The 15,828-nt window shown below is 44.4% G+C and overlaps 1 protein-coding gene across 1 annotated transcript in view; it reads left to right on the forward strand.

Moving 5' to 3' along the window:
• The window catches only part of CSRNP2 (cysteine and serine rich nuclear protein 2), a 189,177-nt gene that overhangs the window by 64,029 nt on the left and 109,320 nt on the right, over positions 1-15,828 (forward strand). Inside the window, exon 4 of the mRNA XM_044083453.1 lies at positions 10,898-11,194. Coding sequence (XP_043939388.1) covers positions 10,898-11,194 — 297 coding nt within the window. The remainder of the gene's footprint in view (positions 1-10,897; positions 11,195-15,828) is intronic.

A 15,828-nucleotide genomic window follows, 5' to 3' on the forward strand; every position in this document is an offset into this window, starting at 1 on the left:
CTGGGGTACACCATAAACGAAAAGAAATCGCATCTTGTACCCTGCCAACAAATTGTATTCCTGGGAGCAAGCCTGAACACAACTTCCCAGGTGGCCTACCTCACGCCAGAGAAACAAGTTCATTTGACAGCCTACTTCAGACTACTGGCCACAAAGACCCAGCTATCTGCAAGGAGAATACTGCAAGCCTTGGGGTTCATGGCCTCTTGCATTCTACTAATTCCAAATGCAAGACTGCATATGAGGAAAGTACAATGGTATCTAAAAAGCCTATGGTGTCAACATTCACAAGATCTGGATTCAATGATTCCTATCGTACCTTGTCTACAGATAGAGTTCCTTTGGTGGGCAGAGGCCTGCCACCAAAACAAGGGACTGCCATTCACTCTAGCCCCTGTCGCCCAAACCCTAACAATAGATGCATCAGACCGTGCATGGGGAGCTCACTTGGCAGGGCAGTGCATTCAGGGTAAATGGAACCCATGTCAAATGCACCTGCATGTCAATCAGAAAGAAATCTTAGCTGTACAGAATGCTCGGACAGTCTTCAAGGACCACATTCTTCCAGGACAGGTATTGGTAAAGACAGACGACACCACTTTTATGTGGTACATAAACAAGCAGGAGGGAACCCACTCATACCCTTTGCAGACTAGCCGTGGCTCTGTGGAACATTTACCAAGTGCACCTACAGGCTCAGTTCCTGCCAGGAAAGCTAAATACACTGGCAGACTTGAGCAGAAATCTCATGGACCCACACGAGTGAAAACTGGATCCAAACATATTCAACATGTTGAGAAACAAATGGGGGAGCCCAGAGATGGACCTGTTTGCCTCCCCCCAGAACTACCAATTGGACAAATTCTGCACAAGGACTCCCCACAAACAAGCTTGGAAAGTGGATGCCCTGTCCTTCACCTGGAAAAACCTATCCGTTTATGCCTTTCCCCCTTTGCTTCTCCTCTCCAAGCTGCTACTAAAGATCAAACAGGACAAACCAAGGAAAATACTGATTGCACCAGACTGGCCATGCCAACACTAGTGTACCCCCTCTTGTGCAGTGTGTCACTGCTGGCACCATAGCACCTGCCTCAGACCCCTGCCCTGCTGTCCCAGCAGGAGGGCCAGATTCTACACCCACAGCTTCAAACCCTGAATGTGGCAGCCTTGCTAATTACCTGATCTCTCCGTTACCATCCCTTAGTATGCAAGTGATGGATGTCATTCTGGAGGCAAGGCGTCCTAGTACTAGAAAATTCTATGCTGAAAAATGGAAAAGGTTCTGTTCCTGGAGCCAAACTCAGGGGATGGGCACAGCAGCGCCCAATTTATCCCATATTCTTCAATACTTAACTTAGATGCTTCAGAAGGGCCTTTCCTTTTCCTCCATTAAAATTCATGCCTCAGCCATTTCAGCTCATTACAGTACAGAACCCACCCCTCTTCTCTCATGCACTGCTGAAGCAATTCCTCAGAGGGGCCAAAAACTTAAGACCACCCCGGAGAGCCCCTACTCCAGCCTTGGACCTTAACTTTGTATTGGAAAAACTCACTCTACCTCCCTTTGAGCCAGCTGCAAATCCAGAGTTGAAATTCCTTTCTTGGAAAACAGCCTTCCTTCTAGCCATCACTTCAGCAAGAATTACAGGCCCTCATGGCAGTGGAGCCTTTCATCATCTTTCATGCAGACAGGGTGTTCCTCAGAACCAATCCCTCCTTCATGCCCAAGGTGGTATCCAGTGTGGCCCTTAATCAGTCCATTCATTTGCCAACCTTCTTTTCTAATCCACAGAACAAAGGGGAATGAATACTGCACTCCTTGGACATGCACAGACAACTTAGATTTTACTTGGACACGACTAATCCTCTCAGGAAATCAGAACAGCTGCTGGTTGCATTTGCTACAGGGGCAGAGGGGAAGGCCATTTCAAAGCAAACCATTTCTAAGTGATAGGCCATTGCATTCATTTCTGCTGTAAGCACCATGGTAAACCTACACCACAGGGGATAAGACCACACTCAACCAGGGCTGCATCTACCTCTACAGCCTTTCTCAGAGGTGCCCCTACCAAGGGGCATCCTAGAAGCTGCTACCTGGAGTTCTGTACATACCTTCACCAAGCATTACCACTTGCCAATTTTTTCTAAATCCAGAGCTGGTTTTGCCACTGCAGTTTTGCAGGACCTTATAGCTGGTCCTAATGCTATCCAATTTCCTCCTCCCATCCTTAGCTTTGGGAATCTACCCACATGTGGTGACTGCAACAGTGAAACACGAAGAACATAGTACAGTTGTGTACACTTACCATAAATGTAGATGTTCGAGTGTGTTCACTGTTGCAGTCCTTGTTACCCTCCCTCCAGCCCCCTGACTTCTATTGACTATACCTCCATTCTTATTTTACTATGCTTAAAGCTTTTAGGTGTATTTGCTTTTTTGTTGGAGGTGTAACCTTGCATATAATTGCTTCCTATTATGGGGGCACCTGACATCTTGGTCAAGAAAAACTGATGTAATGGCGTCTGCTGCATGCTTTACACCCCTGACTACCTGTCATCATGGAAGATGAGACAGCAACCGATGCAGGACCCAAGACTTATCAGGTCGACTGAGGGCTACTGCAAACAGATAACCCAAATGTGATGACTGCAACAGTGAATACACTTGAACATCTGCATTTATGATAAGTGTACACAACTGTACTTTACTTGCCCATTCCCCTCCTGATCAAATTCAGAGTGGAGTCTTGTCCAAGGCAAAACTGATCCTTGTCTCTCATTTTTGGCCTAAAAAGATGTGGCTCCCATTTCTATGGCCTCACTTGGTACATCTACTGTGGTTGCCTCTTCCAGACGTGACCTCTCACCTATCTGACAAGCCTTAAGTAAAACATCAAAGTCCTAAAGTTGACTGCTTGGGTTCTCCACTTCCAGTGATGGACAGAAATTCCAGGCTTTCTTCCTCTGGATTTTTTGCCAAATTTTGTTTAAAGAAGGTGCTACCTGTTCCACCATTATACACTTGTCTGGCAAGCCTTACCTGAAACATCAAAGCCCTAAAGTTAATTATACTATTAATTAATATTAATAGGACAGAGGTGAAATTTAGGAACGGGAATTGCAACACTAAACATGTTATTTATGTAGCGAAGTGCACTGAATGTTTAGGATTTTAAATAGGCAAGACCGACGAGTGACTTAAGAATATACTATATGATCATCTTTATAACATAAAAAGGAAGGACAGAAATAATGCACTTTTTAGACACCTGGAAAACAGTACAGGATGCAATTCCTTTACGTTTGGGGTACTCAAACATATTTGACCCAGCCCTAGAGGGGGAAACATTAAGGTTGTATTGGGAGAAAAAGAATTTAAGTGGCAACTACTTCTCAGTGCCACTAATGCCCCAGGTTTGAATGGTAACATCTCTAGAAAACCAGATGTTCATCGTGCATACAGCTGCAGTCATTACAGATGGGTTATCCTGCCGTCAGGCGGGTCCTCAGTCGGCCGAATTCCAAAGTCTAGGTCCGGCGTCGGTTGTCGTCGCTTCTTCCCTGACATCAGTGCGGCAGGGGTATAAAAGAGGCAGCCGACGCCATTTTCTTCAGTCTTTCTTGCCGCGCGGTGCCCGAAGCAGAAGCAGTTCGCAAGTGCCAGTCGGCCAGCTCCTGAGATTTACGAAAGTATTTCAGCCGAAGTCTTCTTTAAAGCTAAGTACCCCGTTGGGGAAACTTTTCTTGCCTCTGACCGATGTCAGACAAAGTTAATAATTGCATTTTTTGTGGGAAGCAAATACCGCATAAGGATTTTCACTCTTTCTGTATACCTTGCTTAGGGTCAGATCACAACGTCTTGGCCTGCCGTTTTTGTGCTAGGTTCAACAAGCGCACTATTAAGCGCCGGGCGGAGTTCGCCCTTCATTATTTTGGCAAAAAATGTAATTGTATCATGTCGTTGGATACACCGACACCAGTTTTGAGCAAAAGACGCAAAGACAAGGACCGACATCCGAGGTCTGCACCGAGTACTGAGACCACGCTTAGGCCGACTACCAGTTCTCAGCGAGGCACCTACGCAGCCCCTGACTACCGATGAAACTATTTTACCGGTGACTTCAGTACCCGAGGTCGCAGGCTCCTTGGTCTCCATTCCCACTGCAGATACCGACGCCACTCTTGGCGGGGAAACTGAAAATTTAGTGAGGCCTGCCATTTCTGAAGGCGTATTCAGGCCTTCCACCTTCTCTATTAAATCCTTCACTAAATCTAAAGCTGCCATGAAAACTAAAAAAACAGGGTCCTCAAACCTCCTCTCAAGGCCCCATGCCTAAAAAGCAGATGCTTAAAATGGCTGAGGATTTGATAACTCTCATCTGGGGTTTTCAACCCCCCCTCTGACAAAAGACCCAGATTGGAGGAAGACTACCCTTCCTCAGACCAGGCTTCTATTACCTCAGACCATTCTGAGGGCCAGGATTATGCCTATTCCCCTTTTGAAGACTCTGATGCTGTGGAGTCTATTCCCTCGGTCTCCCCCCCTGAGGACTACTCTTTTGGGGAAACCCTGCATACATTGAGGGAGCACTTCCACTGGGAAGGCCAAAATTACTCAGATTCCAAGAAAAGGCTCCGGGAATTTCTACTACTCGTCCCCCAGCATAGGCCCCTGGCTATCCCTCCTGTTTTAGATATTTTGGATGATGTGTACGCAGAAGCCAGTCTTAATCCAGATTCTTTTCCTCCAGCCCCTGTTAAACCAGACAGGTATTACCGGGTTCCTGATTCTCACCAGTTCCTTTATAAAAGCCATACTGCTGACCCAGAAACAATTTCACAGGGTCCCAAGGGAATAAAGGTCTCTACTGCTAAAAACCTTTTACCTTCAGAGAGACATTCCAGAGCATTAGAAAGGTGGGGGAAAAGGTGTCTACATCTGCCACTTTAACCATGAGGGCATTAAACTGTCAATTTCATATGTTAAAGTACCAAAAGTTTTTGTTATCTCAGCTGAAAAGCAAAATGACACAAACAGAACAACCAGATTTGAAAGAGTTGCAGGATTTATTGCATGGAGCAGAGCAAGTGGGCAAACGTACCTTGCAGTGTGGTTTTGATGCTTTAGAGGCCTCATGTAGAGCTGCTGTCATGGGATCTGTTATACGTAGACATGCCTGGCTCAAAGAGCAAACCTTACCAGATCATGTCAAAGCAAAGTTATTAGATGCACCACTTCAAAAAGATGTATTGCTTGGTGTTAAAGTTGAGGAGGTACTAAAGAAAATGGAGGAAAAAGCGAAATCTATGCAAACAGTGAAAGATTTCTTGCAGGTGCAACCTCCATACGTCAGCAGAAACTGGCCTTCAAAAAATTGGTCCTTTCCAGCCACGGACAGACCTCAAAGGGGCAGATACAGATGCCCAAGGGGTAGAGGACAACCTCAAGGATCTTACAGAGCTAGACAGTGGCAAGCACCAACCCCAAGAGGTGGAGAAGATAGATCACAGTCATTTAGAAAACAGACACAATGACTTCCCCCTATGCCTGCCAAACAATGCTATAATGGCAGCACCTTTGGGCAGAAAACTGGCATTATTTTCAAAAAACTGGCACATTGTTACAAAAGACAAATGGATTCTGGACATTATAGACAGAGGCTACAGGTTCCACTTTCACACCCTTCCAAAAATGAGAGGCTTGCCAAACCTGCCACAAAATCAAAGGGCAGAGACACAAAGACAAATTTCCGCTCATGGATATGAAAGCGATTCAAGAGGTACCTGCAAAAGAACAAGGTCAAGGTTTTTATTCCAGACTATTCCTGGTACCAAGGAAGGACAAAGATCGGAGACCCATCTTAGACCTATCCATCCTAAACACATATCTACAGGTGCCAAAATTCAAGATACTCACATTACAGCAGCTTCTTCCCATGCTGGGCAAAGAGTCTTGGCTGGTAACATTGGACCTCAAGGAGGCATACCTGCATGTCCCTATCAGACAAGATTGCAGAAGATACCTCAGATTTCTTGCAGGTTCAACCCATTACCAATTCTCTGCATTGCCCTTTGGCTTATCTACTGCGCCCAGAGTGTTTACGAAATGCCTGACATCAGTAATTGCCTTCTGCAGACAACAAGGAATACAAATCTACCCATATCTGGACGACTGCCTGATCCAAGCAGACAGCAAGGACATCCTATTGCAGCATCTGGCATTTGTAATAAAACTGTTAAACTACCTGGGATACACAGTGAACAAAAAGAAATCAAAACTAATACCTTCTCAACAGATAATTTTCCTGGGTGCCAGCTTAAATACAACCACCCAGATGGCATACCTCACGCCAGATAAACAAGGGCAACTGTCTCAATACTTCAACAAAATGGCAACTTTCACCAGACTTAACTGCAAGGAAAGTCCTGCAGGCTCTGGGATTCATGGCATCTTGCATCCTACTAATCCCATGTGCAAAGCTGCATATGTGGAAACTACAATGGTACCTAAAAAACTTATGGTCTCAACACAGCCACAGCTTGGAAACAATTATACCACTCATTCCATGCCTTCAAAAGGAATTTTTGTGGTGGGCTCAAGCATGCCAAAGAAACACAGGTCTCCCTTTCTGTTTACCTCAAGCAACTCAAATCATCACAGTGGACGCCTCAGACTACGCCTGGGGAGCACACATGGCAGATCAGTGCATTCAGGGAAAATGGTCCCAAAAAGAGAAGCACCTACACATCAACCAAAAGGAGATGCTAGCCATGCAAAATGCTCTTATGACCTTCAAAGACCTACTGCATCCAGGCCAGCTATTGATAAGGACAGACAACACCACAGTCATGTGGTACATAAACAAACAGGAGGGAACTCATTCATACCTCCTGTGCAGGCAAGCCATGACCCTATGGAACACAGCACTGGAATTACAAATTCATCTACAGGCACAATTCCTGCCAGAGAAGGAAAACACACTGGCAGACTACTTAAGCAGAAATATGACAGACCCACACGAATGGAAGTTGCATCCTCAAGTCTTCTCAAAGATAACTCAGGCATGGGGACAGCCAGACATAGATCTATTTGCTACCCACAGAAATTACCAGTTGGAAAAATTTTGTTCAAGGACCTATCATCCACAGGCCTGGAAAGTGGACGCACTCTCTTTCAATTGGACAACATTGACAGTTTATGCCTTCCCGCCTCTTCCTCTACTGACCAAAGTTCTATTAAAAGCCAGAGCAGAGAGGCCACAAATGATTCTCATTGCTCCAGACTGGCAACAACAGCACTGGTATCCTCTCCTAAAGAGCCTGACAACACTCACCACCATGGATCCTACCTCCAGTCCCTCTTCTGTTGCCCCGGCACAACTACAAAACCCTTCACAGCCAGCTCAAAACCCTAAATCTAGCTGCATGGAGAATACCTTAATTTCCCAACAGACTCTCCTCTCCAATGAGGTGCAGGATGTCATCTTGGAGGCCAGAAGACCCTCTACTAGAAAAGCCTACTCCGCCAAATGGAAATGATTTTGTTCCTGGAATCAAGAAAAGGGCCAGAATCCTTGGGTAATAAATATACCTCAAATTTTACAGTACCTAGCTGAGATGTTAAACAGTAGCCTTTCCTTCTCCTCCATCAAGATCCACGCTTCAGCCATTTCTGCACAATACAATACAGATCCTCCTTTATTCTCACATCCTCTATTAAGGCAGTTCCTCAGAGGGGCAAAAAATATAAAACCCCCACAGGAACCACCAGTCCCAGCTTGGGACCTCAACTTCCTACTGGAAAAGCTGACCCTGCCTCCCTTTGAGCCGGCTTCTTCAACAGAGCTACAATACTTGTCGTGGAAAACAGCCTTCCTTCTGGCTATTACCTCAGCACGCAGGGTTTTGGAACTACAGGCCCTCATGGCTGTGCAACCATTCATAATTTTCCATCAGGACAGAGTTTCCTTACGAACCAACCCTAACTTCATGCCAAAGGTAGTATCCAGTGTAGCTTTGAATCAGACTATTCATTTACCTACCTTTTATCCAAATCCACAGAACAAAGGGGAGAGACTACTACATTCCTTGGACATTCACAGACAACTTCGTTATTACTTGGACAGAACAAAGTCATTCAGGAAATCTGAGCAGCTCTTTGTGTCCTATGCTACAGGTGCTCAAGGAAAGGCTATTTCCAAACAGACAATTTCAAAATGGATAGCCCACTGCATACGCTTTTGTTATTCATTTCATGGAAAATCTGTGCCTGTACATCAGATCCCACTCCACCAGGGCTACAGCTACCTCTGCAGCTTTCCTCAGGGGGGGTCCCTACCAAGGACATTTTGGAAGCAGCTACTTGGAGTTCAGTGCACACTTTCTCCAAGCACTACCACCTTCCACTATACTCAAAATCTAGAGCGGGCTTTGCCACAGCAGTCCTGCAGGGCATCCTCTCCCCTCCTAGTTCCACTTAGTGCCTACCACCCTTACTTAGCTTTGGGATTCTACCCATCTGTAATGACTGCAGCTTTATGCACGATGAACATAGTACAGTTTTGTACCTACCATAAATGTAGATGTTCAAGTGCTCATACAGCTGCAGTCCAGGTTACCCTCCCTCCATCCCCTCTTAGGACAGGCCTTATGACAAACACCTTTATCATACAACCTATTTGGGGTATTCTTTTATGGTGTATTTGCTTGCAACTACTGTTTTTGATTTATCTACATTGCATGTTTGCATGATATTATGTTTTGCCTTCCTTCTGGGGGCATCTGACATCTGGGGCAAGAAAAACTGAAGAAAATGGCGTCGGCTGCCTCTTTTATACCCCTGCCGCACTGACGTCAGGGAAGAAGCGACGACAACCGACGCCGGACCTAGACTTTGGAATTCAGCCGACCAAGGACCCGCCTGATGGCAGGATAACCCATCTGTAATGACTGCAGCTGTATGAGCACTCGAACATCTACATTTATGGTAGGTACAAAACTGTACATTTTGCAGGCTAGATTATGACATTGTGCTAGGGTCTCTGGTGTGATCTGACAATGTTTTGTGTGTCAGATCTATGTTTTTAGGATCTATGTGCTTATAAGTTTATTATGTAGGTTTTACACTTTGATTCATTAAAAAGTTAATTGGATTGATTTGTTAATATAAATATTTTTATATATAGTTTTTTATATGATTTTGTATAATGTAGGGTTGATGCTTTTAGCTCAAATAGAGGGTCTATATTACATAGTTGAACTCACAAGAGTTCGAACGATGTAATATCGAACCAGGAAGTTCGAAACCCAAAAAGTACAAAAACACAGAGCATCGATATTTTTCCCTGGGAAAAAAATAGCTGTTCCGGTACAAATAAAAAAAAAACACATACACTTTAAATGTAAACTAATGTGGGGGGCGAAGCCCTCCACCTCCCACCCCCCACTTAAATATACCAACTGTGAGATTGCACCACAGTGGAGGAAATAGCAAAGCCGCAAAAATGGCCCACCAATATTTTTTTCCCAGGGAAAAAAATTGGTGTTTCGTTGCTTCGCTATTTTCACATTTCGAACATGTGGGTTCGATATTACAACGTTCGGACTCCTGTGAGTTTGACGTTGTAATGTAGAACCCAAATAGTTACTTTAAATCAGTGAGTAGTTTTTATTGGCTTTTAACATCCATTGGCACCTTTTTTTAGGGTATTTAAATGTAATGAGTGGAGTAGTATGCATTTTGATGAAGTCCACATTATATAGTGGATGAAAGCGCTTAATCTGCATTTATTTTATTTCATTAAGGTGTATTTTAATTTTTATACGAACGAGACATTTGCATTTTTCATCTGAGGAACCTTGTGCAATTTTTCAGCGTTACTCAGTACTTTTATTGCTGTCATAATTATTTTGAAAGTTATGCCGTACTCTCTTCATTCCACCTAACTTGCAGTGATATCAGTGTAGGTCTTAAATACATGGACAAGCTAGCATTAAATTTTACCATTAAGCCGTCATTCTCCACCTTGTGGAAGATCCCTTTTCCACACCTGGGATGAACAAACTGGCAGAATGTTATTGCAGTGCAACCTAACCTTCCATGCTACCACCTATGGGATGTTGCTGCAGATTTTTAGTCCTGACATGCATCCTTTTTTAAGCTGCTTTGGTCCAGCCCTGGTAGCCTTCTGGAAACACTGCTACAGTAGATGATCCCCAAGACTTCCCTATGGCTTCTCACTACTTCCTTTAGTAGCTCATTTGATTTGAAGAATGCCAAGTAGTGATCACCCTTGTTGCAGTGTGATGCATTTTCACATCCATGTTTTTATAGTGTGTTTTGCAGAAGTCGGCACCTTGCAAAGACCACATCCCATTTTATAGCAGTATAGTTTCTCAGAGGTTACAAAAGGATGCTGTGGCATTCATGTTGTGCTGCTGAATCCAGTTTCTTAGTCGATTCTGCAGCTGAGGCCAGATCTCTGCTTTACGAGTATTACATTTTCCACCTGGTCAGCCATAGATCATTACAAAAGTCTACAGGAAAGTCTATTCTTAAGACTAACAGCACTCTCAAATGCATTTTATAAATACAGTAATTTAGTAGCAGTCAGTGTAGTGACACCAAAGCCAAGTCTGTACAGCACTCCCATGTGTTCCCAGCATGCTTTTGACATATTTTCATTAGCATTTGAAATGTCTAACCATATCAAAAATTGCTTTACACAGTCAACACACGTTTTATTCTGTTAGAGCAAAAGTTAGTAGCCTTGCAGAGTAATTGTGTGCATTTTCAGTGATTTGTGTCCGTGTTATGCGCTCACACATAGCGGTATTTGTACTGTGTATTTATAACATGGGGATAACTGCCAAGTAACACACTTTTTCCCTAAAACAGTTAACTAAGAATGGCACAGTAGAATCTGAGGAGGCAGAAGGCTTAACACTCGAGGATGTTTCTGATGATGACATTGATGTCGACAGTGTGGAAGTTGATGACTACTTCTTTCTGCAACCTTTACCAACAAAGAGACGCCGGGCCCTCCTGAGAGCATCGGGTGTTAACCGGATAGATGCTGAGGAGAAGCAAGAGCTGCGTGCAATTCGACTGTCACGAGAGGAGTGTGGTTGTGACTGTAGGCTCTACTGTGATCCTGATGTTTGTACCTGTAGTCAAGCAGGAATTAAATGCCAGGTCAGTACTGCATGCCCTTTCATACTGTTCCCTTGTTAAAACTGTTATGTGGTGCTATGTGACAGACTCTAGCAAGGGTCACATTATTGCTGTATTGGTTTGTGCAGTTGCAAGTTGAATTTGATGTGTTGCTTCTGAATGGGTATCCTTAGATTTGATGTCTTTTTCGTCTGCTCCTCAACCATTGGGTTTTGGATAAGTCTTCTGATCTGACTTTTTTCACTTTTCATCCTTAGGATCTGTAGTTTGAGCTCCTTCCCTTATAAACCCAGTATTACCTCCGATCTCGTTTGCTGTTGTCAGTGTTCAGACGTGGTTGAAGTAGGACAAGCACTAGAAGATAATCGATTTTTTGCTTTTGATCTTGTATCTTCTTTTCTACACTTACTTAGAGTCATTTGACTCTTTACTTGACCTTTTCCTCATTTGCTAATTAACATTTTTATTTTAATCTGGTAATGTTTTATGTTTAGGCCTCATACCTTCTTCCTTTACTATGCTAGAAGTCTGGCATCTCTTGTACCATTGCTGGTATTCCTCTCCCTTTGTTACCTCTGCTGGTATTGGACATTCTGTGTTTGTTTCTCTTTGTTGTTGCTTTCTGTTCTTGCAGTCCTATTGGACAAGCCCACTGGATTCAAAGTGTATTTCCTACAGTCATAAAGTCCCTAACACTGATGCCTGTTCAGTGTCTGTGTGTATTGTCTAAGGGCTGGACACCTCAAAGTAGATTTTGAGATTTGCTTAGGGCTTAACCATAGAGCTTTGGTAGAACAAAGGAATATGTTAGTGTTAATAAGTTTGTTTTGTTCTTTCCTTCTCTTCTGTGTCTGGAGCTTCTCCTTCCGTCAAGAAGCCCACCGATTAAACCTAAAGGAGACAAAGGGCAAACAACAGCTGAAAAGTTAGCTGAAAAATCTAAGGAGCCAATGAAGCATTCCTCTGAAAAATTCCCTCACTCTGATCCAGCTTTGGCTCCATCTACTAAAATTCAGAAAACCTTTGCCTCATATCCAGCTCACAGTTCCTCTAAGTAGTCTCCTCAAAGGCAACTTGGATTGTCCCGTTAACTGACACCTTCAAGATTACATTGCCCATTCCTTCAGGACAATTGTTGTAGGGCTTTGAGTCCTCTGTCTACCTCATCAGCCTTCAGGTCTACTAGGACCCTGTCCAAAGCGGATGTGGACAGAATGATGACGAAATTCCTCAGGTCCCAGATTCAGTTGAGGGTTCTTCCAGGTCTGTCTCCCATCGAACCCATGAGCTTTGGACTGTCCCAGACCCCTATTGTTAGTCCTACTCCAGTTCACATCTTGGCTTTGATTGCATTGGATCTGAAGCTTCATGAATTTTCTGTGTCTGATTTGAAGGTTTGGTCCTCTTCCACTCTGATATCTTCTCTGATCCAGCTGACACTGCCTCTCTCTTGGAGCCAGAAAGATCTAAAAGCCATATTTTCAGCACGGGTTCCAGGGGTAGGGGCTCAGTTCCAAGAGTCTGAGTTATCTCTTTCCATCAGGGCTTCAGCATTAGATAGCAGGGTCCCAGCTTCTGCTTCAGTACCAGGTTGGAGGGATTTCCAGGGCTGTCCTAGTCAGGTGGCTTCGGCTGTTATTGGGGTAGTTCTAAGATACCCTTCGGCTTCTGCTTTTGAGGCAGTGAAGAGGGTTTTCTCCACATCAGGAAACAGGACATCCTTGCTCACCTCGGGTTCTCCCCTTCTGCAACCTTCTTCCCTGGGTCCTGAACCTGCTCATTCTCTTCCATCAGCACAGTGTTCTTGTTTAATTAGTTCTCTTCCAGGACTCCCAAAGAATTTCCAAATCTTTGGATTATCCCCCTTGGAAGCAAAGTGCAAGAGGAGGCACATTGACTCCCTGCAGAAGTCCTTAACAGAAGACATGGTCTTTGAAGTGGAGGGGTCCTCCACGTCACCCTTGAGGATGTCTCATTCTGGGAGATTTTTGAGCTTCTGAGGCAGAAAGGTGGTTGATCTACCAAAGCCCCTTCTGAGGAGGCGGAGTCGGTGTTTCTCAAAGCTTTTGAAACTGTCTCAGCTACTTTGTGGGTGTTCCCTTAGGTGGGCAAAATGGTGGATGTGATTTCCTGTCTGGCAAGTAAGGATCTGGATGTGGCAAAACCCATCCCCAAGAAGCTGGACAGATGCCTTATAGCAGTCTGAATGTGCCCACTGGTGCAAGGGCCCCTCCTCTCAATGCTGTGGTGGTGGAGACTGCCAGTAAAAACAAACTTGCTGAGGAATATCTTTGGAAGCGAATTTATGCATCAGTAGCATTTGCTGTCCTATTGCTAAATTATTTCACACACACAACATAGTTTCAGAGGGACTTTACTAAGGAGCTTTCCAACTCCCTGTCCAGGTCCATGACTGCAGAAGACAGGCTTGTCTTCTCAACTGGCCACCTGTCAGTCCCTCTTGAATGCCTCCATGCGTTTGATCTCCAACACTACAAAGAGTGTTTCTAGAGTTGCAGGTTCAGTCATAACAGTTTGGAGGCATGCCTGGATGCAATTATGAAACTTTGAAGAGCATTTCAAGACCTCCTTTATCAACGCTTCTTTTGATGGATTAACTTGGTTTGGGCGCAAAGTTAGAGACTTTCCAGCAGCAAGCAGAAAGGGAAAAATCTCTCTGCCATAGAAATACATTTTTCTACTCTTCAGAGGACCTTTTCTAGGAATCAGAAAGAAAGCAAAGAAAGAAGAAAACCTCTGGTATTCCACCACTGCAAAAATCCGCCACAATAGAGTCCTTTGTCAAACAGCAAACAAATTTAATGAAAAAAGTAAAAGCAGCATTAAAATTCCATAGTGATAAAACGATAAGCGCTTTCGGCTATTTAGCCTTCTTCAGATCATTTTCCAGGAATCAGAAAGAGGTTGGAATATGTGGATGTTCTTCATGTTTCACTGTTGTAGTCATCACACTTGGGTAATCTGCCTGCAGGTAGCCCTCAGTCGGCCTAAATACCAGAGACTTAGTATTTCTGTATTGGATGCTGTCGCTTCTTCTGTGACATCAGGGGGTATAAAAACAGGCAGCCAACACCATTACATCAGTTATTCTTGCCGAGGAGGAGCCCAAAGCAGAAGCAGTTCACTAGTGCCAGTCGGCCGCTACCTGAATTTTTCATTTTCGAGTTGAATAAACCTGAAGTCTTCTAAAGCTAAGTACCCCTTTGGGGATCCTTTTTTCTTGCTCTAACCGATATCAGAAAAAGTTAACAATTGTCTTGCCTGTGGAAAGCAAATAACTCACAGAGATTTTCATTCTTACTGTGTCACCTGTTTAGGCCCAGACCATGGCATTTCTTGCTGTCGGTTTTGTGCCTTGTTTAACACCCAAACCATTTGTCCGGCTATCTATGCCGCTAAATTCTTTCGCTCTCGATCTCCGTATTCTGAAATGGTTTTGGTAAGCCATCTGACTACCGATCTTCCAAAAAAACAAAGACCGAGACGAACCGCATAGGTCCAAAACTGCTGATGGCGCTTCCGTTAAGCTAGTCGCCAGTCTGCCAGTACTCAGTGAGGCACCTTTGCAGCCCCTGATGCCCGCTTCTGTGGATTCACAGACCTCTGCTGTGACCCATTCGGAGTCCGGAATGCGGCGAGATGTTTCTTCGATTATGGAACCAGTGGATGTCTCTACCTTAGATGGGTCTGAAGCCGCTGTGCAGGCACCAGCTTCTGAGGGAGTTTTTCATACTACCGATGTTTGAATCAAACCAACAACTTTTTTTAACCAAAACTACCGAGTTTCTTAGGCTCAGAGTATGCACTACGCCTAGAAAACCGACGACCAAAGTGCATGCTCAGGCACCCATGCCACAAAAACAAATGCTTAGAATGGCTGAAGACCTTATTACGCTGATTAGGGGAAGCCAGCCTTCCCCAGCCAAGAGACACACTCCAGTCCCCTTCAGGTTCTACAGACCAGGAGTCCGATGACTCTGACCTTTCTGTTTATGAAGACATGCCCCCGCCTGTGAGGATTCATATACAGAGGAATCCATTCCCTCTGCCTCCCCTCCAGAGGATTTCTCTTTTGATGAACCCTTGCATATTTAAGAGAGCATTTCCATTGGGAATGCCAAGACTATCCTCAGTCCAAAAGAGACTCAGAGAATTTTTAGAGTTGCCTTAGCACAGGCCATTAGCTACACCCCCTGTCCTGGATGTTGTGGATGATGTTTTCATGGAATCCAGTCTTACTACAGACACTTTACCTCCGGCCCCTAGGAAACCAGATGGGTACTACAGAGTACCTAATTCTCACAAGTTTCCTTTCAAAAATCCTACTGCTGATCCTTGGCTGAAGGAGCAGGCCTTGCCTGATCATGTCAAATCTAAATTACTAGACGCTCCTTTAAATAAGGACCTTTTGTTCAGCACCAAAGCAGAAGAAGTTCTTAAAAAGATGGAAGAAAAGGCTAAATCTTTGCAAACTGTTAGAGAATTCCTACAAGTGCACCCACCTGGATTCAGTAGGCATTGCCCTTCAAAACACTGGTCCTTTCCAACCCCCTCCAGGCCTTCCCAAACAAGACCCAAGGGAAACAAACCACCCAGACTACAGTCTCAGGGTATGCAGAGATCTAAACAGTGGA

Source organism: Protopterus annectens, chromosome 9.part0 (genome assembly GCF_019279795.1).
Source record: "Protopterus annectens isolate FY-2018-M chromosome 9.part0, PAN1.0, whole genome shotgun sequence".
Taxonomy (NCBI): domain Eukaryota; kingdom Metazoa; phylum Chordata; order Ceratodontiformes; family Protopteridae; genus Protopterus; species Protopterus annectens.